This window comes from Siphateles boraxobius, unplaced genomic scaffold (genome assembly GCF_051911475.1).
Source record: "Siphateles boraxobius isolate OS27281-9 unplaced genomic scaffold, OSU_SipBor_1 25, whole genome shotgun sequence".
Taxonomy (NCBI): Eukaryota; Metazoa; Chordata; class Actinopteri; order Cypriniformes; family Leuciscidae; genus Siphateles; species Siphateles boraxobius.
The window spans coordinates 34,195,003-34,222,521 of NW_027508866.1; the positions used below are offsets into that span (position 1 = coordinate 34,195,003).

The window sequence follows — 27,519 nt, forward strand, 5'->3', positions numbered from 1 at the left end:
CCTCAGCATCCTGAACGGCTTGGCGTCAGGACTTCTTCTTAGCCGAAGCCTTCTTAGCCAATATAACTGTCCTCAGATCAGTTCTACTGGGAGAAGGCTTCGGCTGAGAGTGTCGCGGCTGAGCCCACTGTCCAGCAGGGGGAGCACGAGACGCGACACTCTGCCTCTGCTGCGCTCTATGTGATGAGCTCGAAGACGGCCGGGGCTGCTCCCGCCCAGCAGCCCCAGGGACATGAACTTTAAGGGGAAGAAACTTTTTAAAAGCTGCAGTTTGTTTCTTTTCTTCTTGGAATTTATCGATAACTGAATTCACAGCCTCACCAAACAACCCCATGGGAGAAAGAGGAGCATCTAAAAGAAAAGCTTTTTCTCTCTCTTTAATATTAGTCTGATTTAACCACAAATGTCTTTCTGCGGCCACCAGAGCTGCCATAGAACGACCCATTAATTTGGCCGATTCTCTGGTGGCACGCAGGGATAAATCAGCAGCCTGACGCAGTTCACGAACTACGTCAGTACTGACCTCCTCACTCTCACTCATGTCCCTTAGCAGATCAGCCTGGTATGCCTGCAAGATTGACATAGTATGCAGACATGACGCAGCCTGACCTGCTGCCGAATATGCTTTACCCACTAAAGCCGAAGTGTTTCTTAAAGGCTTGGTGGGTAATGCCGGTGCCTTAAAAGATGATGCTGCTTCGGGGGAGAGATGGCTCGCAAGCGTCTCTTCCACACGAGGCAAAGCACCATAACCATGAGCCTTGGCTCCCATAATATTAGCGTATGTTGAAGTCTGGGGACTAAACACTCTATATGACACCGGTTTTCTCCATGATTTCGACACCTCGGTGTGGAGATCATGGAAAAACGGCAGGCACCGGCGTGGAGGCTGCACACGTGACGGCAAAAATCTCTCATCCAACTTTGATTTAGAAACAGACTCCTGTCTAGTCACTGGCCATTCAATATTAAGTTTTTCAACAGCTCTTGTTAACACCTCCATAAGCTCATCACTCTTAGGAGTGTGGGGTGGCGAATCCTCCACATCTCCCTCAACACTAACAACATCAAGTTCCTCAGAACTGGATAGCTGCAGCATTGGTGCCTCAGCCCGAGCGGAAGAAACCGCAGCGCGTGCTTCCGAACCCGGGACTGAGGCACTGGATCTCACAGGTGAAGGGAGAGATAAGGCAGAGCCCGTCTCAAACCCCGCTGTGAGATCCATCTGCGATCCCCACGATAAGCGCCGCCGCTCTGCCTCGGCAGAAGCGGGACCCGAACCGCGGGGAGCGCGCACCGAACCGCTCTCCTCAAAGAGCGACCGGCGGGAGCGGAGCGTCCTTAACGGCAAACGCTCGCAATGCTCACAGTCTGCTCCCTCGAGAGCAAACTGGGCATGCTGAACTCCCAAACAAACAACACAAAGATCATGTGTATCCCCGCTCGTTAAATAACGCGAGCAGGGAGGAACACACTTTCTAAACTGCTGTTCGTCCGCCATAATCTCTCAATATATATATATATAGGGATAAATTGTTTGTGTGGTGCAGGGTATGTAAGACAGACAATATCACACAGGGACAGATTCACATGTAGCGCGACTGAAAGCACAGAAGCTAATGCGCTTGTGTTTTTGGGGTGCTTTATAGTTTCCTGGTCGATGACGTCACCCGCCTATGACGTTTCATCTCTCCATTGGGCTGATTCCATACGTGCTTCATGACGCACAACGCAGGGGCGTTCCCGCAGCGTTTGACGCAGCTCGAAGTTCCCTTGAAAGGGAACAATGCTTTATTTACATTCAATTAGACATTGCTTTCAAAAGTTATTGTTCAATTGTTTTGATGTACTTACCTAAAGGTAAGAAATTGTTTCAATAAATAAAATAAAATAAGTAATGCAATTATAAACTGCCTCATAAGGCGACGTGTTGAGGGAACACCTCCAGGCACAGAATATTAATGTTAAAATTAATTTAGAGTTATATTTTAAGTTCTAAGAAACATGGAACACAAAAACACAAATAAACGGTTGTAGTCAAGTCACCTTTATTTATATAGCGCTTTTTACAATACAAATTGTTTCAAAGCAGCTTTACAGAGATAACAGGAAAGTAAAGTTGTAATAGTATTGTTAAATTCAAAATTAAATGTTAAATGTCCCCAACTAAGCAAGCCCAAAAGCCAATGGCGAATAAAGGCGAAAAAAGGCGACAGTGGCAAGGGACCAAAACTCTATCAGGTGACAGAATGGAGAAAAAAACCTTGGGAGAACCCAGGCTCAGTCGGTGGGCCAGTCATCCTTTGGCCGATGGATGAACAGTGTATGATTATGATTTAGGCGGCATAATAGGTCAGAAGTCAGATTGGATCAGAACTTTCACAATATTTATCCAGTTCATCTGGTTAGGGGTCGGAGTCATCACGCCTGTATGAGATGAGTTTGTTGAGGTGTCCTTGAGGCCTTCACAGTGTTGATGAGGCTGGCACTTCAGGGATGCGTTGTCGTCGTGTCCAGGCGCTGGTCCTTCATCAGATCTGGATATGGCCTGGATCTGACGGTTTGCGGTAAACCTTGGGATAAACAGAGAGACTAATATTAGCGTAGACGCCATCCTTCTTATGATGGCAAAGTACATCAGGATTTATGGGAAGTGTTCACGGTTCCGGCTGATCTAAACTATGCAGCCTAACATTGAATTATAGCAATCTATAATGTGTTATGAGTATGCTAAGTCAAAGAGATGTGTTTTTAGTCTAGATTTGAACTGACAGACTGTGTCTACTTCCCGGAACATGTTAGGAAGATTGTTCCAAAGTTTTGGTGCCAAGTAGGAAAAGGATATACCGCCAGCAGTTGATTTTGATATTCTAGGTATTATCAACTGGCCAGAATTTTGAGATCGCAATAGACATGAAGGACTATAATGGGTAAAGAGCTCGCTCAAGTACTGCGGAGCTAAACCATTTAGTGCTTTGTAAGTAATCAGCAATATTTTAAAATGTATACGATGTTTAATAGGGAGCCAATGCAGTGTTGACAGAACCGGGCTAATATGGTCATACTTCCTGGTTCTGGTAAGAACTCTAGCGGCTGCGTTTTGTATTAGCTGTAGTTTGTTTATTAAGTGTGCAGGGCAACCACCCAGTAGAGCATTACAATAATCTAGCCTTGAGGTCATGAACGCATGAACTAATTGTTCCGCATTTGTCAATGAGAGCATATGACGTAATTTAGATATATTTTTAAGATGGAAAAATGCGCTTTTACAGATACTAGACACGTGACTTTCAAATGAGAGATTGGTATCAAAGAGCACACCCAGGTTCCTTACTGACGACGAAGACTTAACAGAGTAGCCATTAAGTGTTAGACAGTATTCTAGGATATTGCGTGTGGAAGTTTTTTGTCCAATAATTAGAATCTGTGTTTTTTCAGAATTTAGTAGTAGGAAATTACTAGTCATCCAATTTTTTATATCAGGTATGCATTCCGTTAATTTTGTGAATTTGTAAATTTCAGCAGCATAACAGTGAAAACTAATTCCATGTTTCCTAATGATATCTACTAATGGCAGGCTTGGGAGGGTTACTTTAAAAATGTATTCCGTTACAGTTACAAATTACTTCATAAAAAAAGTATTCAGTAAAGTAATCCAAGTACCACAATATGAAAGTAATGTAACTGATTACTTTTGGATTACTTCAAGGACATATATTATTTTTAAAAAAAACAACTTTTATTTATTAAGAATTTCACAGCCCTGAATAAATATTTATGTAAAGGACTATACAGACATCTAGTGGCTACAGTATGGTATTACAGATTATTTTGTTTTATTTTTAACTTGACATGTACAAGGAAAAATTAAAATTGAAATGTTTCTTCAACAGGAAAATAGAGAATACAAACTCATTTTTTCAAGCAAATATAATAAGAAACAATTTTTAGACAATTTAAATGTTTCTTCAGCAGAAAAATAGAGAATACAAATTCATTATTTTCAAGCAAATATAATAAGAAACAATTTTTAGACAATGTAAATGTTTCGTCAACTGGAAAATAGAGAATACAAATTCATTTTTTCAAGCAATAATAAAGAATTTTTAGACAATGGAAATGTTTCTTCAACAGGAAAATAGAGAATATATATTTATTTAAAGTGCTGTACAGACATCTAGTGGATACAGTACATATTAAAGATTATTTTGTTCTATTTTTAACTAACATGTAGGCTACAAGGAAATAATAAAAACACAACATTTAAAAATTCTACACAATCTACATATTAGTTTATTTTAAAATAGCCCTACATGTTGACTAAAGCCGTGATCTTTCTTAATTTACGTGACTGAGCTTGGGCCATTGGCAGTGGGAGTTCCCCCACGTTACCTAGCAGCGTACATCGCGTTAAGTGAGACGGAGAAGAAATTATGAAAGGACATTTTAGGTACTAAAAAAGCTACTCTCTAAATTTCCAAGAAATGAAAGCATTTTTACCCGTGGGCAGCATCGTTTCTAGCAGCAGTGATTCAATCTGTGTCTGAGGAGATTGTTGTAGAGAGCTGGTATTTTGCGCATGCACATGCGGGTGGCACACATGAGTCATTAATCAAGCAACACTCAATAAAGTGTTATTATGCCAAAATACATATTTATTTATTTTTAAATGAAACCATTGTAATCCTGAAAGTATTCCCACTTTGTTCAAAAAGTAACTATAATCTGATTACTACGTTTTTTGACGTAACTGTAACGAATTACAATTACTGGATTTTTGTATCCTGATTACATAACGCCGTTACATGTATTCCGTAACTCCCCAACCCTGACTAATTGTAGCATGTACAGAGTGAACAGCAGCGGTCCTAGTACTGAGCCTTGTGGTACGCCATACTGAACTTTTGACCGATAGAGTGCCGATAGTTATGACGTCACTTTGTAGGACAACTCGGAAGTTAGTGGCGCATGCGTTCCCTCGATCGAAAAGCTATGCATTTTCCCCATAGACTTTTGGAAAATCGCAAAAAATAAGATCTGTGTTCAACAAAGAGTTGTGACCCTTACACGTTTTGTCTATTAAGATAATCTTTACAAGTTAATCCAAAATGTATACATTTTGAAGGCTTTATAAAATGTTTTAAAAACCACAAGCAGACACAATCAAGTTTAAAAAACCACAAGCAGGCTATAACTGGTGGGTTTTATGTCATAGATCAAAACGTGAAAATATTTAGAGGCTTTGTTAACCACAGACCTTATTTCAGGCGATTTAGCAAAAACCCATTCAAAAAACCCATAGACTTTAGGGCGAGAGAACCGGAAGTGCTAAAATGCTAACTCACTTCCGTGTTTTGGCCTACAAAAGGGACGTCATAACTTTGGCACTCTATGGAGGAAAGATAGCTGGCAGGGTTTTTAAAGCAACATCTCCAAGAGTGTCTTTACATAAAACAGAAAGAACAATGGATTAATCTTTAAACAAGTGCATTATATTATAGACAAAATATTATAACTTGACATGAAAGTACAGAGCTGTTGTGCAGGATTTTCTCACCAGAAGAAATGTTAGTCTGAACAGGAAGAAGATCCAAGGCTCTCTTCTCAGTCTTGCAATATGAAGTGATTCCCTGAGATGCATGTCCCCAAATTTCAAAAAGTTTATCTTTGGTATGTGGGTATAAAATACCAAAGTCCTGAGCAATCTAAAAATTAATAAAGAAAAAGAAAAGTTAAAATCACACCAACACCTCATATGTAAGGGATAATGTAGAGCGAGTCCGTTGTTATAGTGAATACAACCCGACAGGCTGATTATGACCCCGATGTGAAGCGGAGCTTGAATCAGCCTGAAGGGGTTGTATTCGCCTCGCATTATCCCGCTTATTACATGGCTACCTACCAAATAAATCAATAATTTGACACAAAATATTGATTTAAAAAGGAGTTTATTGACTTAAAAACGATTGTATTGCTTCCGCTAAAGAAAATAGTCTGTTCCGTATCTACGGTTAGAATCCTGCATCCATGGCAACGCTCTGTTTTTCATGGCAACGGTGTGTTATACTTAGCAGCGGCCTGTTATCAAGAAATAACAGACCGCATTCTACATTAGAATTCAACCAAGCCATGTAATAAGGTGCAGTAACAATGAAAGTATGGACATCTGTTTATCAATATAAATATATATTATTATATTTTTTATTATTTATATTATATTATAATTTAGAGCTTCTGCGATTGCCATGTATTGTGGTAAATGACCTCCATTTAAAATGTCCTTTTACTACTATGTGTTATTTAAAAAGTAAGAAGTAAAAGTTTATTATAAAGGAATAAAGTCTCAACCAACCGTCATTTTATGTAATGGGCATGTGGCGATCTGAAAAGTGTTATGTAACTCAACTGACTATTGTAATAACTTACTATCTTCTTGAGTGGTTATCTTTTATAACTTTTAATCTTTATAGAGGCGGGATCTAAAGCAATGAAAAAAAAGCACACGCAATAAATGGCGTCCCGTCCGGCCTCTATAGGTCCGAAAAAAGGACATGTCCGGGAAAAAGAGGACGTATGGTCACCCTAGTTTAACACTTTGTAGTATTTTAAATTCACACTGTAGTTGGGATAGCCCAAGTAAACATTTGCGGTACAATGTAGGCCTTTATATAACACAGCATACCTTCTTCCTGTAAGTGACTGCGACACAGGATGGATGGACCAGGCTTCGATCCGCTGCGTCTTGAAGCCAAGCGCGCCGGTTAATATCTGAAAATATTAGTAACTTTCCCAAAAAGTATTGGAAAGAACATAGAAAGTTAGGAAGAGTATTACAGCCGAGTACTAAGAAATTGGCTGGCTATATGGCCATATTGGTGTCGTTAGTCGCAGATAGCGGACAAAAAGCAGTCATACAGGGGAGATATAAACATACAAATAATTGGCTGAACATTTAGAACGAAAGACGGCAATAATACTATGTAAGAGCTTAAAGTCATGTTATAACGAAAAAAAATAATAACATAGGCTACAATATGCATACTGTGTAGTGTAATATTAACTCACCAGTGTATCTTCTGTCAGCTGTGGTGGTCAACCGTTGAGATTTGAATTTCAACCTAACGGGTTGCGTTGTTATAGAAACAACCCAATAAATGTTCCGAATAACCCAACAAAACGACCCAATATTTTTAACCCAGCTATTGGGTACACAAAATAACCCAATGTTTTTTAGAGTGTAATCAAGCAAACTATAGTAGTTTTGGGCAGTTTACGTTTAATCTAATGCTTCCTTTTTTGTTTTCTTCAGAGCGGATAATGTCATTTGTAAGCCACACTCAGGGGCGTCATGCAAGCCAAAATTCTGGGGGGGCACAATCTTCGACGTTCTGAAAATTTTTAAATTCTGGCTGCTAAACATACCCTTTCAATGCAGTTTGGGAGGGACAGAAATACCTTAACGGAACTAGCAGCAACCCTCCTCTATCTGAGGACTAAGTTAATGTATCTATTTTGTAAGTTTAAGTAAAAGACAGGTTGTGAAAGAACTGTAAGCTCAAATTCAAAAGGTTTTGAAGTCTACTTCATTAAAGCATGTTTACACACACACTAACTGTACACTTAGGCCTACAACACATGATTTTAAAAACAGTACCATTGCTGTTTTTATGTTATGATTTTAAATTGGTATGTGACCTAAGAACGATTTTACATTAAAGGTACATAAAGGTGCTGAGGTCTGACTTCTCTGAAATTAAGTTATTTTAATATTAATATGTGATGAAGGACTTTGAAAGAAGTTTGACAGATTTCAGTGCTGAATAAAGTCAACACTACCCCGTTTATTTGTTATTATTTGACAGAAATGTAAAAAAAGTAATCAAATCAAATGTAATATGTAACATTACTTTAGTAAAATCATTGAAATACTGTAGTTACAATGCTCATTGTTATATTTTAAATAATGAACTTGTAAAGAGTAATTTATGAGCTAACAGAAAAGCTAGTAACTTGTAACTTGTACATTTAACCTACTATGGCTTATTGGCTTTGTATGGCAGGCAGTAACGTTAGCCAATTAGCTACGCTACGCACGTAGCGCTCTTGATTTGATATACACAGACACCATATTAGGAAAAAGGGGCGGGCTGATGCTGACCGATTTATTACACATCCAGACGAATACATTTCAGTCGTTATAGGCTCTGGTAATTATGGAGCATAATAGGAATAAAGTTGTGACAAAACAATTATCAGGGAGGAAAAATCTGAGGGGGCACGTGCCCCCTCACTTTGAATGGGCATGACGCCACTGGCCACACTTGTTCCTAACTCCTAAGTTGTCATGTGTTATTGCCTCAGAGCAGGCGAGCGTGTCCTGTGCGCTGATATATGATTGGTCTCTGAGAGCGCGTTGTGTGGCAGCTTTTGTCCTGTGGCTGTTTTTGAATGCGGTGTATTGTCCCTGAAATCACACGGGGCAGAACTGCAGGGCTTTAGCGTTTCTGTCGTTGAGAGCTGTCAGCAAAGAGCCCGTCAACATACACACAATGTTTATTTGCCTCAAGTGCATTAACACAGCATGTTTCCATGTTCATAAATATAGCAGACAATTAGGGATTGAGTGTTTTTCCCCCATACATTCATACAGATGTATAATTTATTGAACAGATCCTGCAGGTACTGCCCAGTGTCAGCTAGTTGCATCATTTCTGTGGACCTCAGGTTTAACTCTCTCTGCTCCACTTACAGCAGTGAAGGTGCTGAGCTGTTCCTGAATACATTACGAGTGCCAATAGACCTGCTCAAAGTACGCCTCGAATTACAATGCACAAAGTTTATTTATTTGTTGACTAAAACAAACAGATCAATGTTATGAATGTCCCAGTGTTTCACTCTTCAGGAGCGAACATTAAACTAACACATCAGAAACTAATTAAAAATCTGAACATCACACACAGAATATTTATTTATTGTTCATTATTATTTATTTTTAGTTCATTATTATTTGCTTAAGTAATATTTTTCATTATTTATTTACTTAATAATTTTGTTGATTATTATATATTTTAACTCATTTAACATGCCCATTTGTTTGTTTGTTTGTTTGTTTTCTTGCTTGTTCATTTATTTCATTTCAATTAATTTACTGAAGTAAGTTCAAGCCTTGTTAACTTAGAGAGTGAAATTAGGTGTCATAAATCAGTCATTTTTCCTGACCAGTTGATCTCTTCTCTCTCATCTTTGAGTTATTTTCTATCAACACAGTGTATTTGCTCCTCGTGTGTTTTCAGGCTCTGACGTGGTCGGTTTTGATGGCAGTGGTCACTTGCTCTACAGGCCGGATCCCAGCGCCAATCCTGCAGACAAAGACGTGTTATCCATGAACTTCAAAACCCTGCAGAACTCTGGGATGCTGGTTCATATGGAAGGCCACAGCGGACACACACTCACTTTGGAGTTATTCAAAGGGAAACTCTTACTACTGCTTCGAAAAGGTACTAAATATGCATGTACCATATTCATATGCCTTCTTTTGGTTACATTATTTGGTAAAACTTTATTTTACAGTGTCCTTGTTACATATATTACATTTACTTATCATAGTAATAACAGCATAATTACAAGCAACTAACCCTAAACCACATCCTAATCCTACCCTAACCCTATAGTCAGTACATGTAGTTGCTTAATATTACTCAGTACTTAAATATATAATTACACTGTAACAATGTCACCTTAAATTAGTGTAACCCTTTATTTTAAGGTGACGTAGTTACATTGTAGTAAATTAACTACACATGCTTACTATGGAGATACAGTTAGGGTTTGGTTTAGGGTTAGTTGTAATTATGCATAATTTACTGTTATTGCTATAGTAAGTAAGTAAGTACCCTTCTTTTTTATTAAAAGGGACCTATTATGCATTTTTCCCATTTTCTCCATTGTTGCAGCTCCTCTCTGCCCAGTCTGTCAGTAACGCTCTGTTTAGTTCCTGTCTCTATGAAGCCCCTCCTTCTGAAAAGCACACTGTGCTTTGATTGGTCGGCTGAATCAGTGTGTTGTGATTGGTCAAGCGCTTTGAGTGTGTTTGTGAAATGTCCCGCCTTAACCACCAGTTTACTAACTAACTCAATATGCAGAATAAAGGGGCGGGGCTTGGTTGATTATTTAAATGAGGAATATTGTGACGTGTTCGTTCCCGGAAGAAACACAAGACTAATGGAGGCGTTTCAGGGAGTTCAGAAACACTGACACTGATATAGAGAAGAACTCCCGCTGGAGGGACTTTGTGCTGGACATGCTGGACATAACCTGGACATGTTATTCCAAGACACTTTTAAGAACAACATGAAATTACCATGGTACATCTGCAACATATGACAATACCATTGTACAATTCAGTAATGTAAGTTTATTGTTAGTTAAAATCTCCAGCAGATTAACAGATGAATCAGGTTTGCTCGTAAATTCAGAAGGCTTGTTCATAAGGTGTAAAACTGTAAAGAAAAGCTGTCCGGTGTCGGTCAGAGACTGTCTGTCGTGAGCAGCCAGTAAGGCACAGATTCCCATGAGCCATCTGTGATCGCAGCGTCCGGCTGTCACTGCCAGCACCACACTCTCTCTCTCCTCACACACACTGCTGAACTTACAAATGTGTACCACTGCAATGGCACAGCGTGCTTTCTAATCAGGGAATAAACTTGCTTCCAGACTTGTTTTCTGTGAGCTCACATCATTTCAGTTGTGTGGCAACTTATTTTAGACATGTGATGAGATCTTTTACAGCCCGACACAGACCTTTTACAGGGCTGTCTTTCAAGACCGGAGCTCTCATTTTAACACTTTACAATAACCTTAGTTAACATGAACTAACAATGAACAATACTTCTACAGCTTTTATTAATCTTGGTTAATGTTAATCTCAATACATATTTTAAGATCAAAAATTGTATCTGTTAACATTAGTTAATGTACTGTGAACATGAACAAAACTAACATTAACAAAGGTTAATAAATGCTTTAAGAATATATTGGTCATTGTTAATTTGTTAATGCATTCATGTTAAAAAGGGACCCTTTTTTATAATTGACACAGGATTTGTGTGTTGTTTCACTTTCCAGAATTGACTTTTCATAGCTTGTGAGTCCCACTTCCTCACTTAAATATCAACTTTGTCTTAGATGTTTCTCCTAATATACCTTTTGATACATGAAAATGGTAACACTTACAATTGTCACAGTTCTGTCACCCTTGTCTGGTTATTTTCTTGGTTTAGTGACAGAGCTGTGACACTACCGGTTTGTCATGTGTTTGTGTTTAGTCTGGTCTGTTGTGAGCACATGGCTGTCATGTTATTTCCTTGTACCATGTGCTCTCCTGTTAATTGTCAAACCCCGCCCATCTTGTCATCTCGTTATTGTTTAATTTTCCCAACCTGCCTGCCTCGTTACCCTCTTATGTTTGTTCCCCTATTTAATCTCTCTGTGTTTGCAGTCCTGTGCTAGTTCCTTATGTTTCCTGAGCCTGCCTGATTTCTGTCTCGTTTTCCCCCACGATGGAGTTTTGTTTGTAGTTTTGTGTTTATTTGTTTGTTTACTTAATAAATCTTTACCCATTGTTTCTGCACTTCAGTCCATTTTTAAACTGTTAACTACATTACTTAAACTTAGAATGAAAAATAATCTAAAGCATTTATTAATCTTAGTTAATATTAATTTCAACATTTACTAATGCATTATTAAAATCACCAGTTGTATATGTTCGTATCATTTAAAGGTACAATATGTAAGAATTTTGTTTCAAAATATCCACACAAAAAAACACTTGCACAGTGTTATATATTTCTTTCAATTGTGTACTTCCATTATCCTAAATGTTTCCAAGAATTTGTAAATTCAGAGAAATTCACAATTTGAAAAAGTGCCCGACCATTGTCCCTGTCAATGACGTAATATCCGCGTTATCCCTGGTTTCCACTAGTACTGCCATAGTAACCATGGCGACAGACGTGGACAACAGCGTTCAGTCTAGCGGCACGCTATGTTTCGTTCAAACATTATGGACCATGGCAAGCAGATTTTGGGATAAAAGGAGAACTAAAACGAGGATCAATATCAGCGTGGCGTTTTCGAGATGCCGAGAGCTCCACGTCCGTGACAAACTTCGACTTGACAGAGACGCCGCTCTTGCATTTACTTTATTAAACAGGTGAGCAAATGCACATAAAACTAATCAATGTTATATAGCTCAACATGATGAAATGTTAGAATATGATCGGTATGTTATTCTAATGTTGATCTAGCTTACTGCTAGTCTCATACAGCCAACAAACTAACACATAGAATAACAGTTTAGTGTGATCATGTGGACCAAGTGAAACAGCGCTGCGTTTCCTCACAAGTTTCATTCGTCTAATAAACTGACCCGTGTGAGTATTAATACAGCACTTGCGGGTAGTTCGGTAGAATGACCGACGCGGGACTCGCGTGTGGCGCTGATATCTGTCTCTCATTAGCAATCGCGCCCTGCTTCATACTAGAGGATGGATACCCGACCCGAGCCCGACGGGACCCGACAGAACCCGACGGGCCGGGCCGGGTTTGGACAGATATTTAAAAATTATGTTTGGGTTCGGGTCGGGCTCGGTCACATCAGCGCGATATGGCATTGAACATTTTAAATTTAAAACAGCTTATTATGTTGGTAGCCAATGTGCCTGATGCTTTCACGTGATGCAAACGTTCGTTTTTGTGATTAAAATACATGTAAAATATTACCATAACATCTGTCTTCCTGTGTGCGGAAATTTGTTTATGTAGCCGTGACAACGAAACACGTGCATGCGCGCCTGCGTTAAGTGCGCTTGTTTCTCCGTGCGCGCTGAATCACTCATCCTGCTGACATTTCCGAATGTCTTCCTACAGTTGCTTAATAAAACCAGGCTTTCCACACAAACAAACGCACATGTGTCATTAGTATGAGAAAAAAAATGGGATTTTAACTGTCGGTCTCGGGTCGGGCTCGGACATAAATATCTTTATGCCTGTCGGGCTCGGGTCGGGTTCGGTTACTGCTCTGTCGGACGCGGGCCGGGCTCGGACAAAAAAATTCGGCCCGATCCGCACTCTACTTCATACCACAGTCATGTTAAAAACATCAATGTATTCACTTATCCATAAACATTTTTAGATCCTTCAGCATCATTCCGCTTATGTGTCATCAAGGTTAGTGACCCCTAGCGCCGGAAAAAAATTACATATTGTAGGTTTAATGGACCTAAGCTAAAATTAACAAACAATAATCAGTAGATTATTTTTAACTGAATAAATGCATGTAAATTAATAAATACTGTTTACTTCTTGTCATCCAGTAAGAGTTTAGAGCTATAAAATAATGTGGAATGTGGATCTCATATTGAGATCTCTGCTTTTGTTTGCAGACTTTAGCATCTTTTTAAATCTGAGCACAGTTTGAGATCTCTTCTGAAACTCTAGAGGAGACACATGTGAGATTACTGGAAAAACATGGCAGCAAGTCTCCCCGTGTAATATCAATATTGTCTCGGAGGAGAAAAATTTGAGATAAAGGAGATTTCTGTTTTTTCTCCTTTACATGTCTGTATAAATTTGACAATTACTCCTCTGTGTACGATTTGCAATTTATGTTTGACTTGGCATTTGGAAATGTTTCGATTACAGCACTGGAGGAAGCAGCGAGCTTGCGCAGTTTCTTCATATCTCAGCTTTACAGTGTACCAGTTGTATTTTATAAAGTCTCTTAGAGCTCAGTTGGGTCAGACCGGAGGAGTTTGAATGCCTCGCATCTGTAAATCTCGGCACATCCTGCTGCTGTCAGGCTTTTCCATCGTAAAGTAACTGAAGTCTAACGGCTGCTCTCTCTGCACACTTTGCTCTCACCATAATTTCAAGCAAATCGAAGATGCCTGCCATCATTTATTAGTAGTGTTTCTGAAAGTGCTAAAGTGGTCTCTCGTCCTCTCTCAGATAATGGCTCGCCTCTGTTTGTCAAAAATACACATGGCACTCTGCTGTTGTCTGCCATCCAACGATGGCCGAGCCTTTCTTGTGTTTAGATGAGATTTAATGTTCCGAAAGGACATTGCATTCACTCTGGATTGTTTTATAAGACATTAAACGTTTAGGAGCCAACGTTGAATATCAATCCCTTCAGGCTGGAAATACCTGCATGTGTTAAGTTAGAAACTTAATAATGAATAATAGATGACTAGAATGTGCAAATGTATAAGTTTAATTCAATATTTGGATCATCCCGTTCAATGTTGGTTAGTTTAATTCAATCTTATTTGCAGTTTCTTTGTCATTGTTTGCGAAATTGTGAGACTGATTTTTTTTACCCAGCTTTTTTCATGTATTGGCATGTTAAGCATAAATCCCAATGTTTGAATTAGAGAAATTTGGTGTCTGTGTTTAAAGTGGTCATTTAATACAAATAAATAAATAAAATTATTATAGGCCTATTTAGTGGACGTTATGTTACTGCTGCACCTTAAGATTAAATATTTTTCTTTAGTTCATTTTTTCGTTGGTTTCATATTTTCTTTACTCAGGAGAAGCATGAAACTTCATGTAATCTCATTGCAAAGGTGAAACCGATTGTTCTACACTGTATTTTCTCCTCTTGTCTCCATTTATGATTGTACATCTTACATGCTTCATGTCTGTATATGAGTTAGACACAGTGCAGGTCCTCCCTATACGCGAAGTACCTCCCTATACGCGAAGTACCAGACTGGACCACCAGGGGCCCCCTTGCTCTCAAAGATGATTTAATACCTAAAGGGTTGTGTGAGTAATAGAATTTTAGTTCTCTTACGAGAGGCTCTCTCGTACTGCGTAATATCTTACGCTGTGGGGAAAACCTCTTTTCCATGAGATATTCAAGCAAAAAATTATCCTTAATTTTGAATGAATTAACGCGTTGCAGCAGCATGCAGACATAGGCAAGACGGCTTGTGTGCCTATTGGCTTACCTGCGGCAACAGCAGCAGCCTATCGAGAGAGGCCCTGGGTGACGCCATATCCAATGGGGATGCTTCGCGTCCACTACGTCACGTCTCCCCGAAATAGGCGTGGCCTTGACCTATAAATATAGCTCGACAGGCTGATACAAAATAATTTTTCATCTCTTCAGCGAAGCTCACGCATCACTGGATCCAGAGTGAGAAGCCGCGCCGTTTGAGAACAAGCCTTTTGCGGGACGAGCCTCTGAGTCTGAAGCCGCTGGACTTCACCTCGCCGCCTTCATCCGCTGTACCTGCTATGCTTTCTGGCGTTATATCCTTCTACCTCTGCTGAGAGTGTGTGTTCGCCGCCGCGACTCACATTCTCTCTCTCTCTCTAAAAGAGCTAGCGTCTTTTTCAAGATGCCTAATTCCTGTGGCTTCTGCCGAGCCGCACTCAGTGATGGGGACCGCCATGTCATCTGCGTTTCCTGCCTGGGTGAGGATCATGCGGCTCTCGTGCTTGCTGACGGCGGATGCCCTCATTGCGAGCTGATGCCTATGGTGACTCTGAGTGCTCGCCTGGCATCTTTCTCGGAGCCTGCACTTCTGCCCGCTGCAGTGCCGCCAGCTTCGCCGGCATCGCTCAAGTCGCTCACTGACGGACAACGGCCGCCGTCGTCTGCCGCCGCTTCCGCCATTGAGATCTACGAGACAGCCGAGGCCTGCTGCTCTATCCTGGCATTGGGCGAGCTCTGTGGACCTCCCCCACTCTGCACGTGAGCCTTCAGGGAAACGGGCTGGCATTGAATCAGAGTTGATGCGTTTGATCTCACAGGCCGTCGACAACCTCGGCCTCGAGTGGGAGGCGCCCGCGCAGCCTGCGTGCAACCGGCCGGACGGATGCTTCCTGCAAAAAGACCACGCCCCGTCACAGTCTAGGCCCACACCTTTTCTTCCTGAGCTTCACAAAGAAGTCGCGAAGTCCTGGAACGCACCCTTCTCGGCCAGAATGCCTACCTCTGTCTCTGCAGCATTCTCCACAGTGGACGGTGCGAAAGACAGAGGATACCTCTCTCTTCCTCCAGTGGAAGCAGCTGTAGCAGCCCATCTTTGCCCGCCCTCTGCTAGACCTCTGCTGGCGTGCTCCGAAGGTGCTACCCTCTAAACCCTGCCGTGTGACTTCCGCCATGCACAGTCGCGCTCACACCGACGCTGGGCAGGCTGTATCAGCACTGCACACTATGGCCATACTGCAGATCTTCCAGGCCGACCTTCTCCGTAAAATGGACGAGGAAGGACCGGAGGCTATCAGCGTGCCGGATTTAAGAAGCGCTACAGGCCTGGCTCTACGCGCTGCAAAATCTGCTGCACAGGCCATTGGACGAGACATGGCTTCTCTCACCGTGGCTAAGAAACATCTATGGCTGACATTATCAGAGATGACGGACTCTGAGCGCTTTGTGTTCCTCGACGCGCCCATCTCCTCAGCTGGCCTCTTTGGATCTGCCGTCAAGGATTTCACGGACCGATTCGTCGAGGTTCAAAAGACGTCACAGGCAATGAAGCACTTCTTGCCGAAGCGCTCTAGTTCCGCAGCAGGTCGCTCAAAACAGCCGTCTGCTCGGAGCTCTCAGCCGCACCCGCAGCCCCCCGCCGCCGCTTCTCAGCACCGCTTCTCAGCACTGGCAGGCTCAAGGCCAAGGATTGAGATAAAGCCCGAGGTCTCAAAAACTTCCTAGCCACCCTAGGAAAAAGACGGTGTTCAAATTCCCACAAACACTACCTAAATGCATGTCCCACGGTTTCTGTAAAAACGAAACCAGTACACATTCAGTCAGCTCAGGCCGACGGTGTTCTCACTGCAGTGAGTGTGGCCGCTGCCCCGCGCCCACATTCCCTCACAGACATGTTAACCCTCTGAGGTCTAAGGGGTTTTTGGGGTCCTTGAGATGTTCTGACATGCTCTGACATTTGTGCTTTTTTCAGTTATTTATAAACATGTTGATGGCAAAGGTGTAAATTCACTCTATATAGCACAAATAGGGCTACCGTAATATGTGAGCAACATGTATGTACATGTTTGTATTTTTTAGAGAATAATGTTTATGCGTGGTTATTGAAAAAACTAAAACTTAAAGTGTCTGAAATAAGGCCACAAAACACATACTAAATATGTGTCCACAAGACTTTTGACTAATGACTGTTGTTTCCTGGAATTTTTGCTTCAAAATGATCTGAAAATCATCCTGCCTAATCATTTACACAAAACAATAAATTGATTTAAATTTTATAAGACACTTTTTGTTTGGAAAGGCAATATGCGTGGAGGCGTGTTCACACCTGAGAAGACAAAGGCCGGATAATGTGCCACATACATAATGAGATGCATATTAATTAGCCCTTTCACACAGGTGTGTCACAGGATCCCAAAGAATTCAAGGACAAAAGAAATTATCTATATATACATATTTTACAATTAGAAATTGTAACCAATTACAAATAGGTTACAATTACAACAACAATTACAATTTTAACAATATTTCAAGTGTATTTCTTTGTAAAAAGTATTCATTTTATCATACGTATTAAAAAAGGTAAGGATTCATTAGTTTGAATATTGGAACAAACACTATAATAACATCTTAGTTAATAATTTAATATACCTACTTTATTTTTGACAAAACATCATACTATAGTATATTTATGAGCAGAAAGTGGTGAACAAAAGCGTACCTATTTAATGTGACAGTAGTCTTTTTTTACAGTCAAAACTTTATAATCTATCCAAAACTAATCACAAAATCTTGTCTAAACATTCATATTTAGTCTGTAACATATTGTGTATGATATATTAGCATATACATGTGAATTTGCAGTTTGTTGCTGTAGCAATGTTGAAAATAGAAAATAGGCGAAGAAGGAGGCGGGGAAGAAGGAGGCGGGAACCGGCGAACAATTAAATAAACTTTATTTAAAATAACACAAACAAGCAAAAAGACCCCCAACAGCCCCTCTCGGACAACTGCTGGCTACCCAAAATAAACATAAAGAACTGCCAGCAGCCCCTCGCAGACGACTGCTGAAAAAAATAAAATACAAATTCAAAAACTAAAACACAGGCCTGTTCCTCTCTCGATCATCGACGTCGTCGCTCCTCCTTTATGCTTCCGCTCCTCCGTGAGAGATGCGAGACCGGTGTGCTTCACATGTGTTGCTCATTAGCAATCGCACCACCGGCCTCGCGCCGTTCTCTCACGTCCCTCGGCCATCCTGTTCGCCACAGTTGCTTATACAGACATTTTATTTCAACATATTTCAATCTATTTTCATCTTAGTAGGCTATAGCAATATAGTTTGGATGTGTTCATGTAAACATAACGTTTACTAATGTAGGTGCGAGAGTGAATGAACGGCACAGACACGCGCTGTATAACTGTAGTAAACAAAGCGTGTGCGCCTGTGCCGTTCATTCATCATTTAGCCTACACACAGACACGCAATTCATATTTAAACAGTCTTTTTGCGGTTTACAGTCAGACACTATTCAATATCGCGATTAGAACAAAGCACTTAAGAATAAATGACTTACTACATCAGCTGGATCCGTTGCTCCTCGAATTGAAACTACCAGCACTTCTGGTACATTTTCCAGGGTTATTAGATAGTATTATTGCTCACAGCGTAGGGATACGCTGTGTACACAGCTGTAGTAAGATACTTACTAAACACGATGTGTTTTATAATCCAGCTGCTGGGCGTTGGCATGTTTGAATGGCTTGCCTTTGATCATTTGCGCCTTCATGTTTGTTTTTCTTTATTTGGCGAAAAGCACAACACTTTGTTTTTATTGTGAGTATCCACACAAAAAAATAGACACTTATCAGGATCTAATGATGTACAACGCTTAATATGTAAGATCAAAATCAACAGAGTATTTTGAGTTTCTTTTGCACTGATAAGTAAAAAAGCGAGACTATCACGCCCGCGCGATAGTCGACCTCAGAGGGTTAAATCCCACGGGGTTTGTCCCGCTCGCTCTCTCTCCACAAACTGTCATAGAGAAGTCGAGTGCGGCCAGGCTGTCCGCTGTGATCAGCACGCCCCCTGCCTAGAACACTGCAAACACAGTGTTTACTTTTCAGCACACCGTAGCTCTCTGGTCTCCACTACGTTGCGGCCAGAGCCCAGATCTCATTCTACCTCTAGCTATTCATGCAAATGCGTGGCTTCCCGGGGTGTCAGAATGGGTGCTGAACACTATAAAAAGAGGCTATTCGCTGCAGTTCGCTCGACGTCCCCGCCGTTACACAGAGCGAGCCGAAACTACGGTAAAGAACGAGGTAGCTCATCTACTTCGAGCCGAGATAGCGAAACTACTGAGCAAAGGCTCCATAGATCTCAGGCTCAGAGCGAAGGGGGTGTATACAGCAGATATTTTCTGGTACCGAAAAAAGACGGGGGTCTCAGACCCATTCTAGATCTGCGACGGCTGTACAGAGTGCTTGTGAAACGCCAGTTCAGAATGCTTACAACCAGGAAAATCCTTGCGCAAGTTCGCCTGAAGGACTGATTTATGTCAATAGATCTGAAAGACACTTATTTCCAAATACAAATAGTGTCACGTCACAGGCGATTCTTGAGATTCGCCTTCGAGGGCCAGGCATATCAATACACAGTCCTGCCGTTCGGCCTGTCCCTGGCACCCCGTACATTTACGATGTGCATGAACGCGGGCGGCTCTCGCACCCCTGAGACTTCGGGGCATGCGAGTTTTGAACTACTTGGACGATTGGCTGATTCTAGCTCGATCACACTCAGAGCTCATAGAATACAGGACCATATTACTCGAGCATCTCGAGAATCTGGGTCTCACAGTCAATTGGGCGAAAAGTTTGCTCTCTCCCAGTCAGAAAATTTCTTTTCTGGGCACAGAACAGGACTCGCTGTCTTTGACAGCGCGTCTGTCGCCGGAGCCCGGACTGGACATTCAGTCCCGCTCAAAAGGTTTCAGAAAATGCTGGGCCTCATGGCCTCAGCATCTTCGGTACTCCAGCTGGGTCTGCTTCGCATGCGCCCACTGCAGTTATGGCTGAAAGCGCGAGTTCCACATCGGGCATGGGCCTCCGGCTTGTTTCCCCTCAAGGTCGATCTGAAATGCGTCTCACCTCTGGAACCTTGGAAAGCAACCAACTGGTATCAGTCAGGTGTGAGCCTGGGGACTTTCTCGAGTGTGAAGGTGGTGTCCACGGACGCCTCCACCTCGGGATGGGGAGCGCTGCTCGAGGGCAGACCGTTCTTTGGCCAGTGGTCAGAACGGGAAAAGCTTCTACACATAAACTGCCTGGAAATGATGGCAGTCGACAACGCGCTGAGGCGCTTCTGTCCCCAGATAAAAGGTCACCAGGTCTTGGTCCGGTCGGACAACATGTCAGTGGTGGCATATATAAATCACCAGGGTGGCATCAGGTCCCAAAACCTTTACAGGCTGATGGAACGCCTCCTGGTCTGGGCTCAGCACAATCTACTTTCATTGAAAGCATCCCATGTGCCTGGTCGCCTGAATCTGGGACCGGACAGACTGTCCAGAAACAATGTTCCAGCAGGAGAATAGTCGCTGCACCCGCTGTTCGCGTCCCAAGAAAACACTCACTGTCCGAAGTTTTTCTCCAAAAACAGGGATGCGCTGGCCCACGTTTCGCCCTGCTGCCCTCTCTATGCTTTTCCACCCGTCTCGCTCCTGCCTCAGGTGTTGGAACGAATCAGGGAAAACGGATGCCCAGTGCTGCTTGTGGCTCCGCTCTGGACGAACCAGACTGGTTCCCAGTCCTGTTGCAGCTGACCAGCACTGCCCCGTGGCCAATACCAATGAGGAAAGACCTCCTCTCTCAGGCCAAGGGCGCTCGATTTGGCATCCTCGTCCAGAAATATGGTCCCTACATGCATGGGCCATCAACGGGTACCCGCTAACCGTACTGCGCCTAACGAGTACTGCGTATCTTCCCATGCTTACAATATGCTCTGGTTCGCTTCTGCGATGAAAAACCAGTTTGTATCAGCCTGTCGAGCTATATTTATAGGTCAAGGCCACACCTATTTCGGCGGGACGTGACGAAGTGGGCGCGAAGCGCCCCCATTGGATATGGCGTCATGCAGGGCCTCTCTCGATAGGCTGCTGCTGTTGCCGCAGGTCAGCCAATAGGCACACAAGCCATCTTGCCTATGTCTGCATGCTGCTGCAACGCGTTTTACATTAATTCAAAATTAAGGATAATTTTTGGCTTCAATATCTCATGGAAAAGAGGTTTTCCCCATAGAGTAAGATATTACGCAGTACTCGTTCCCTCTTCTTGTCATGGTGTGTAATGAACGACGGGAACCAATAGCAAGTAAACAGGTATTTTAATGATGAAGGTGAAGCAGTACAGGCAGATGTAAAAAGGTGACACAGGGACTTCGGTGGTCAGGATCTGTGATGAAGTGAAGAGGTGCGGTGACGGTGAGACGGCAGACGAAAACCCAGCGACGAAGACGAAGAACAGGAACAGGAAAACAAGGCAGGAACTGGACACCGGAACACCAACACGAACGACATCAAACAACGATCTGACAAGGATTGAAGAACAGCGGTAAGTATAAGTAGAGTGGTGAGATTGATTGCAGCTGGTGAAGTGGATGAGGATCAGCTGAAGTGGATCAGGTGATGTCATACACTCACGCCCACTACACACGTGCATTCATACCACAACATAAACACGAGACGAGAAGGAACAGAGAATGTGTCTACCATGACAGTACCCCTCCTCCTAAGAACGCCTCCTGGCGTTCTCAGACTCCTTACCCTGTCGATTGTAATCATCGATGAGTGAGTGATCCAGTATGTCTCTAGCAGGCACCCAACTTCTCTCCTCCGGACCGTAACCTTCCCAGTCCACCAAGTACTGAAATCCGTGTCCCCTCCGCCTAGAGTCCAGAATACGATTAACCGAATACGTGGTCTCCCCATCTACGAGTCGCGGTGGGGGAGGAACCGGGACAGGCGGATTAATGTGAGAATGAAACACGGGCTTGATCTTTGACACATGAAAGGCGGAATGGATCCTCCTGTACGCGGGAGGTAATTTTAGGCGGACTGCCACCGGACTAATGATCTTGGTGACAGTAAACGGGCCAATAAATTTGGGAGCAAGTTTATTAGAGACGGTGCGAAGAGGAATGTTCTTGGTTGAAAGCCACACTTTTTGACCAACGACGTATACGGGAGGCTTCGACCTGTGGCGATCGGCCTTAGCCTTAGTGCGCGCCCCCACCTGGAGTAGAGTCTCACGGGCTCTAGTCCAGGTGCGGTGACACCTCTGAACAAAGGCGTGAGCGGAGGGGACCGCGACTTCGGATTCCAGACTGGGAAAAATTGGTGGCTGGTAACCTACGCTACACTCAAATGGAGATAGGCCCGTAGCCGACACTGGCAACGTGTTGTGAGCATACTCCACCATGGAGAGTTGTTTACTCCAAGAGGAAGGATTCTTGGAAACCAAACATCGCAACACTCTCTCCAAATCCTGGTTGGCTCTCTCGGTCTGGCCATTGCTCTGGGGATGAAACCCCGAGGACAAACTAACAGTCGCCCCCAGTAATTTGCAAAACTCTCGCCAAAATTTGGACGCGAACTGGGGTCCCCTGTTGGAAACCACGTCAATCGGAAGGCCATGTAAACGAAAAACGTGATCTACGACCGTGCGGGATAATGAATCGGGTTTGACGTTCTTGGAACCCGGACGGTATGAAAGAGAAAAATCGAAGCGACCGAAAAATAATGCCCACCGAGCCTGCCTGGAGTTCAATCTTTTGGCGGTTCTAATGTATTCTAGGTTCTTGTGATCAGTCCAGACAATAAAAGGTACCCCCGACCCTTCTAACCAGTGGCGCCATTCTTCCAACGCTAACTTAACTGCCAACAACTCTCTGTTACCAATGTCGTAATTGCGTTCGGCTGGGGATAAACGATGAGACAAAAACGCGCAGGGATGCATCCTGTCGTCTGTGGAGGAGCGTTGGGACAACACTGCGCCTACTCCCACCTCTGACGCGTCGACCTCCACCACGAACTGACGTGAAGAATCAGGGGCGACAAGGATGGGGGCTGTAACAAAGCGGCCTTTCAGTTTGGAAAACACAGCCTCAGCTGTGTCTGACCACCTGAACGTCGTTCTGGGGGAGGTCAAGGCAGTCAGAGGTGCGACTAGTTGGCTGAAATTGCGAATAAAACGCCGGTAGAAATTAGCGAATCCCAGAAACCTCTGCAGGGCCTTGCGGGAATCTGGGCTTGGCCAATCTACCACAGCCTTGATTTTCTCAGGGTCCATCCGCACTCCCTCAGACGAAACGATGTACCCTAGGAAAGGGACCGACTGCGCATGAAAGTCGCATTTCTCCGCCTTGACAAAAAGCCCATTCTCTAGCAACCTCTGAAGCACTCGTCTGACGTGTTGCACGTGTTCCTGGAGAGAAGAAGAAAAAATCAATATGTCATCCAGGTAGACATATGTGACCAGTCACGGAAACTAGGGACACAAGTCGGTTCTGGGGCATTTTGAGTTATTCATAGATTCTGAGAGTGTAATATCCAAGCTTTCCAACGATGTGTAACATGTGGAAATCTGATAATATTTGGAGAAGTTGTGGCCATTTTAAAGTAGGCACTTAAAAAAGCTCAAAGAGGAGAAAACGAGCTCTAAAGATTGTGCAGTTCTCACCTGTCTCTGCTGCTGGGGGTGACAATAGGGCTCATTTACATCTCATTTAGATAAGCCATACCCCCTGTAAAGCTCCTCCATGTGCTTTACAGCTTTTTTTACACTTCGAATGAGTGCACTTCTGCCGCACTGGGTGAAAAACAATTGTGCTGCCCCTCTATTTGCAACGTACCAGCAACAACACACAAAGACCAATAATACCATATAGCCTGCATATAACGCGAAACCAGCAACAACACATAAAGACCAATATGCCATATACATATAACGCAAAACCAGCAACAACACACAAAGACCAATATGCCATATAGCCTGCATATAACGCAAAACCAGCAACAACACACAAAGGCCAATATGCCATATACATACAGTATAACGCAAAACCAGCAACAACACACAAAGACCAATATGCCATATACATATAACGCAAAACCAGCAACAACAAACAAAGACCAATAAGCCATAGGCCTACATATAGCGCAAATAGTGCGCAACGCTCGTGTGCCCAAAATGTCAACAATATTAAAGTTTATGTAGGAGGCAAATGCCTGCTGGCATTTTTCTTTAAGCAGTCATTTCTGCAATTTTCCAAATAATCACATTTCACCTCCTCAAATTACTGTTGCAAATCTCTTTACACCACTTTCTTATTTGCGTATACACACACAAATGAAATGTCCGCAAGCACATTATATCATCAGCAGGTTCAGCATCTTAAATAACGACTAAAGAGCAAATGAAGCTTAACTTACATTTCAGAAACACGCACGGCAGGCCTTCATCGCAGCAAAGGTCTTAACTGCATCCTCTATTTCGATTCTCCGTCACATATGAAACAGCCAGCCACCGCTGTCAGCGAGCCGAGCCGCCGTATTGAAGCACTGAGGGCGCGCGCGCTGCGCCCATACCTCCGGTTCAGTTTCCCGAGCCCACGAAGTGCGGCGAAAACATTTTCGGTGTAACTGCCAGACGGTTCATCTCGTCTGCGACAATCTTTGCGGCATCCATCTTCATTGAATTTTGATATCAGAGAGAGCCGGCCAGAGCACAGCATAATAAGTAGCCATGTGGTTGACTTGGAGGGCGGGGGCAAAAGCGCCGGGTTATTCAGTATGGAAATACACACAGACAATGACACGCCACGCCCCTACTGCATGCTAGAATCTCCGAAAACAAGCCGATTTCAACCTCAAAATGTAAGCTTTTAAATATACCAATACTGCTATCTCAAACATGGAGAGGCTTCTTCGTGATTTCAATTAACAGATTCTCCAAAAAATTGAAAATCACCAATTTTGAAAAAAAACTCTTCTTTCTCATTTTGCTCGAAAGTTGTGCTGCCGACTTGTGTCCCTGGTTTCTGTGACGGGTCACATATATGAACTGATCGATCATATCTCGCAACACGTTATTGACCAGTGCCTGGAAAACTTCCGGGGAGTTGGACAGCCCGAAAGGCATGGCCAAATATTCAAAGTGCCCCCTGGGGGTGTTAAACGCAGTTTTCCATTCATCCCCCTCCCTAATGCGAACCAAATGATAAGCGTTACGTAAATCCAATTTTGTGAAGATGGACGCTCCCTGCAACCTCTCGAAGGCTGAAGACATCAACGGCAAAGGATAAGTATTCTTTACCATGATGTTATTCAGCCCCCGGTAATCAATACAAGGTCGCAGAGAACCGTCCTTCTTCCCCACAAAAAAGAACCCCGCCCCCGCTGGAGAAGAGGAAGGGCGAATGAACTTTGTTGCTAGAGAATCAGAAATATATTTCTCCATAGCCTCCCTTTCTGGAATAGAAAGTGAATATAACTTGCCCTTAGGCGGAGACTTACCTGGCAGTAAATCTATAGCACAGTCATAGGGACGATGCAGAGGGAGAGAAGCAGCACGAGACTTACTGAACACCTCCTTCAGGTCCAGGTACTCCGCGGGCACGTTAGACAAATCCCCTGCTTCCTCCTGAAACACAGAAACAGGCACAGACGAACAGGCAGACACGAGACAAGACTTATGACATTCCTTGCTCCACTCCAGTACTGATCTATGGTGCCAGTCCACTCGGGGGTTGTGAAGGATGAGCCAGGGATGTCCGAGGACGACGGGTGCAAGAGGTGAATCCATGATGTAGAATGAAATAGTCTCAGAATGGTTGCCGGAAGTGGTAAGGGTAATGTCTTTAGTGCAAAGGGAAATGGTGGGAAGTTCTTGTCCATTAAGTGCGTGAACAGCAATTCTGTGAGTGAGGGGTCTGAGGGGAATTTGAAATTTCTGTGCAAAAGTGTGGTCCATAAAATAACCTTCAGCCCCAGAGTCCAGAAGTGCATGGCAGTCGTGCTGTTGGACTGACCACCTTAGTCTTACCGGAAGGAGCGTGGAGGTAGATGTAATCGATGATGAGGTCTTCCTAGCGGAGATCCCACCCGACAGTAGCCTCAATCTTACTGTCGGGCTTGGCCTTTTACCGGGCAATTGTATGCGTAATGTCCCGCTCCTCCACAATACAGGCAAAGGCCCTGGGATCTCCGCCTCTCCCTCTCCTCCCGGGAAAGCCGAGCTCGACCCACCTGCATGGGCTCGGGATCGTAGACAGGGCTGACCACGTCCCTGCCGCTGGATCGTGGAGGGTCGGTCCCTGCGAAGGTACGGGTGGACGGGACTCGGCGCTCGACCCTAGACAGCCGAGCGTCCACCCGCAGAGCCAAGTCGACCAACCCGTTGAGAGTGATGGGTAGATCCAGGGCGTAGATTTCCCTCTGGACGTGGTCAGCCAGCCCATGCAGGAACATATCCCACTGCACCTCCTCGTTCCAGCCGCACTCCGCCGCCAGGGTCCGAAATTCAATTGAATAGTCGGAGACCGATCTCTCTCCTTGCTGCAACTCTGCCAGGCTTCTGGCTGCCTCCCTTCCAGAGACAGCCCTGTCAAAAACTTTCCTCATCTCGGCGGCGAGGGTCTGGAACGAGGCGAAGCATGGGTGTTGATTCTCCCACACCGCCGTTCTCCAAAGCGCAGCCTTCCCAGTCAGCAGGGTGAGGATGAACGCCACTTAAGCCTGTTCTGTATCGAAAGTGCGGGGCTGCAAAGCGAAATGCATTGTTCAGCGGGTCAGAAATGCTCTGCAGAAGGCTGGCTCACCGGAATAATGTTCTGGAACCGGAAGACGGGGCTCTGACTGGGAGGGTCTCTCTGGTGGTGTGGGAGGAACGGCCGGTGTGGGCGGCGCAGTGGGACCCTGTAGGCGTTGGATCTGCTGGGTGAGCTCGGACACCTGCGTCACCAAAGCCTGTACTGCGCGGCCCGTGTCGCCGATCTCTCTCTGCTGAGAATCCATTCTTCTGATGCTATGGTGAATAAACTCCTCCATTGTTCTCTGAGACGTACTCGCTGCTTCCCTTTACTGGTCAGATCGTTCTGTCATGGTGTGTGATGAACGACGGGAACCAATAGCAAGTAAACAGGTATTTTAATGATGAAGGTGAAGCAGTACAGGCAGATGTAAAAAGGTGACACAGGGACTTCGGTGGTCAGGATCCGTGATGAAGTGCAGAGGTGCGGTGACGGTGAGACGGCAGACGAAAATCCAGCGACGAAGACGAAGAACAGGAACAGGAAAACAAGGCAGGAACTGGACACCGGAACACCAACACGAACGACATCAAACAACGATCTGACAAGGATTGAAGAACAGCGGTAAGTATAAGTAGAGTGGTGAGATTGATTGCAGCTGGTGAAGTGGATGAGGATCAGCTGAAGTGGATCAGGTGATGTCATACAC

At 43.6% G+C, this 27,519-nt stretch overlaps 1 protein-coding gene across 2 annotated transcripts in view; it reads left to right on the forward strand.

The window, feature by feature from the left end:
* cntnap3 (contactin associated protein family member 3) overlaps window positions 1-27,519 on the forward strand; it is a 184,032-nt gene that overhangs the window by 75,391 nt on the left and 81,122 nt on the right. For both annotated transcript variants that reach the window (XM_077243733.1, XM_077243734.1), the window contains exon 5: window positions 9,294-9,497. In XM_077243733.1, coding sequence (XP_077099848.1) covers window positions 9,294-9,497 — 204 coding nt within the window. The remainder of the gene's footprint in view (window positions 1-9,293; window positions 9,498-27,519) is intronic.